Source organism: Fringilla coelebs, assembly GCF_963513975.1.
Source record: "Fringilla coelebs genome assembly, chromosome: Z".
Taxonomy (NCBI): Eukaryota; Metazoa; Chordata; class Aves; order Passeriformes; family Fringillidae; genus Fringilla; species Fringilla coelebs.
In genome coordinates, this window is record NC_140031.1 from 2316512 (window position 1) to 2318433 (window position 1922).

A 1922-nucleotide genomic window follows, 5' to 3' on the forward strand; every position below is an offset into this window, starting at 1 on the left:
TCGCCGCGTGCCCGCGGAGGCTCTGCGCGGAGCCCTCCCGGGTGGCGGCGGGTTTCCAGGGCGAGGAGACGGACACGGGTCCTTTCTGCGTGTTTGGGGTGGAAGCGCCCGCGGGTCGTAGATTCTTCCAAACGGGAATGGTTGGCTCGTGTGCCGCCATCTCCACACCTGCGGTGGGATGCGCGCGTCGGAGACCCGGGAGGCGCGGGGGCGGACAGCTCCGGGGACACCCCCGGCGAGGACTGAGGAGGTTTGGGGGAGTCGGGGTCGCTGAGCAAACCTCCCCACGGGCAGCGCCTCCGCATGCCGGCAGACCAGAGGAGCGGGGGGAGGACGGGGTGCGTTCGGCGGGGACCCCCCATCGCTGTGAGCGCTCGGCTGACGGCGCTGTGTCTCTGTGCCCTTCCCCTCCCGCAGCTAGAGCAGAGCAGCCCCCCCGGCGCTGAGACGATGGCGACCAGCCCGCTGCCCGGCCCCACCGATATCTTGCTGCCGTCGCCGTCCAGCGCGTACCCGCCGGACCCCATGAACCAGCCGAGGGCCGGCCACGCCGCCATGAAGCCCAACCAGGTGGGGCAGGTGATCCTCTACGGCATCCCGATCGTCTCCCTGGTCATCGACGGGCAGGAGCGGCTGTGCCTGGCGCAGATCTCCAACACCCTCCTCAAAAACTTCAGCTACAACGAGATCCACAACCGGCGGGTGGCCCTGGGCATCACCTGCGTGCAGTGCACGCCGGTGCAGCTGGAGATCCTGCGGCGGGCCGGGGCCATGCCCATCTCCTCCCGCCGCTGCGGCATGATCACCAAGAGGGAGGCAGAGCGGCTCTGCAAGTCCTTCCTGGGGGAGAACCGGCCCCCCAAATTGCCGGATAACTTCGCCTTCGACGTATCCCACGAGTGCGCCTGGGGATGCCGCGGGAGCTTCATCCCGGCCCGCTACAACAGCTCCCGGGCCAAGTGCATCAAGTGCAGCTACTGCAGCATGTACTTCTCTCCCAACAAGTTCATCTTCCACTCCCACCGCACCCCCGACGCCAAGTACACCCAGCCCGACGCCGCCAACTTCAACTCCTGGCGCCGCCACCTGAAGCTGACCGACAAGAGCCCCCAGGATGAGCTGGTCTTCGCCTGGGAGGATGTCAAGGCCATGTTCAACGGCGGCAGCCGCAAGCGCGCCCTGCCGCCCGCCCCGCCGGCCCCCGCCGCCGCCGCGCCCGCCGCCTGCCACCCGCTGGGCTCGGTGAAGGCGGCGGCGGTGGTGGGCGGCGGGCTGCTGAGCCCGCACCTCCTGGCCGCGCCGCCCGACCTGCACCAGAAACGGCCGCGCTTCGAGGAGGACGAGGAGCTGCAGGAGGCGGTGGCGGCGGCGCACGGCGGCAAAAGCCCGCGGAGCTACCCCGTCATCCCGGTGCCCAGCAAGGGCTCCTTCGGCGGCATGCTCCAGAAGTTCCCCGGCTGCGGCGGGCTCTTCCCGCATCCCTACGGCTTCCCCGCCGCCGCCTTCGGGCTCTGCCACAAGAAGGAGGAGGGCGGCGGCGGCGATGCCCTCGGCGGGGCGGCCGCGCACAAGGCCGGCGGGGCGGCGGCGGCGGGCGGCGGGCTCTCGGGGCTCTTCTGGCCGGGCAGGAAGGACGCCGCCTTCTACCCTCCATTCTGCATGTTTTGGCCGCCGCGCACCCCGGGCGGGCTGCCGGTACCCACCTACCTGCAGCCGCCGCCGCAGCCCCCCGGCGCCCTGGGATGCTCGCTGGGGGGAGACGGGGCGGGCCTGCTGCGCCAGGCTTTCCTGGACCTGTCGGAGCCCGGCGGCGAGGCGGGGCCGGCGGGGCTGGGGACGGGGCCGGCGGGGCTGGGGACACCGCCCGCCGCCGCCCCCCCGTCGGCGCCCGCCGCCGCCGCCGCCGCCCGGGACCCGCTGTT

At 72.6% G+C, this 1922-nt stretch overlaps 1 protein-coding gene across 1 annotated transcript in view; it reads left to right on the forward strand.

Annotated features, from left to right (window-relative positions):
* Positions 1 to 450: 450 nt before the first annotated feature.
* The window catches only part of SKOR2 (SKI family transcriptional corepressor 2), a gene marked incomplete at both ends in the record, with an annotated part of 23520 nt that continues 22048 nt past the window's right edge, over positions 451 to 1922 (forward strand). Inside the window, one exon of the mRNA XM_084224987.1 lies at positions 451 to 1922. This exon is cut by the window's right edge and continues 733 nt beyond it. Within this exon, the coding sequence (XP_084081113.1) occupies positions 451 to 1922 (1472 nt within the window).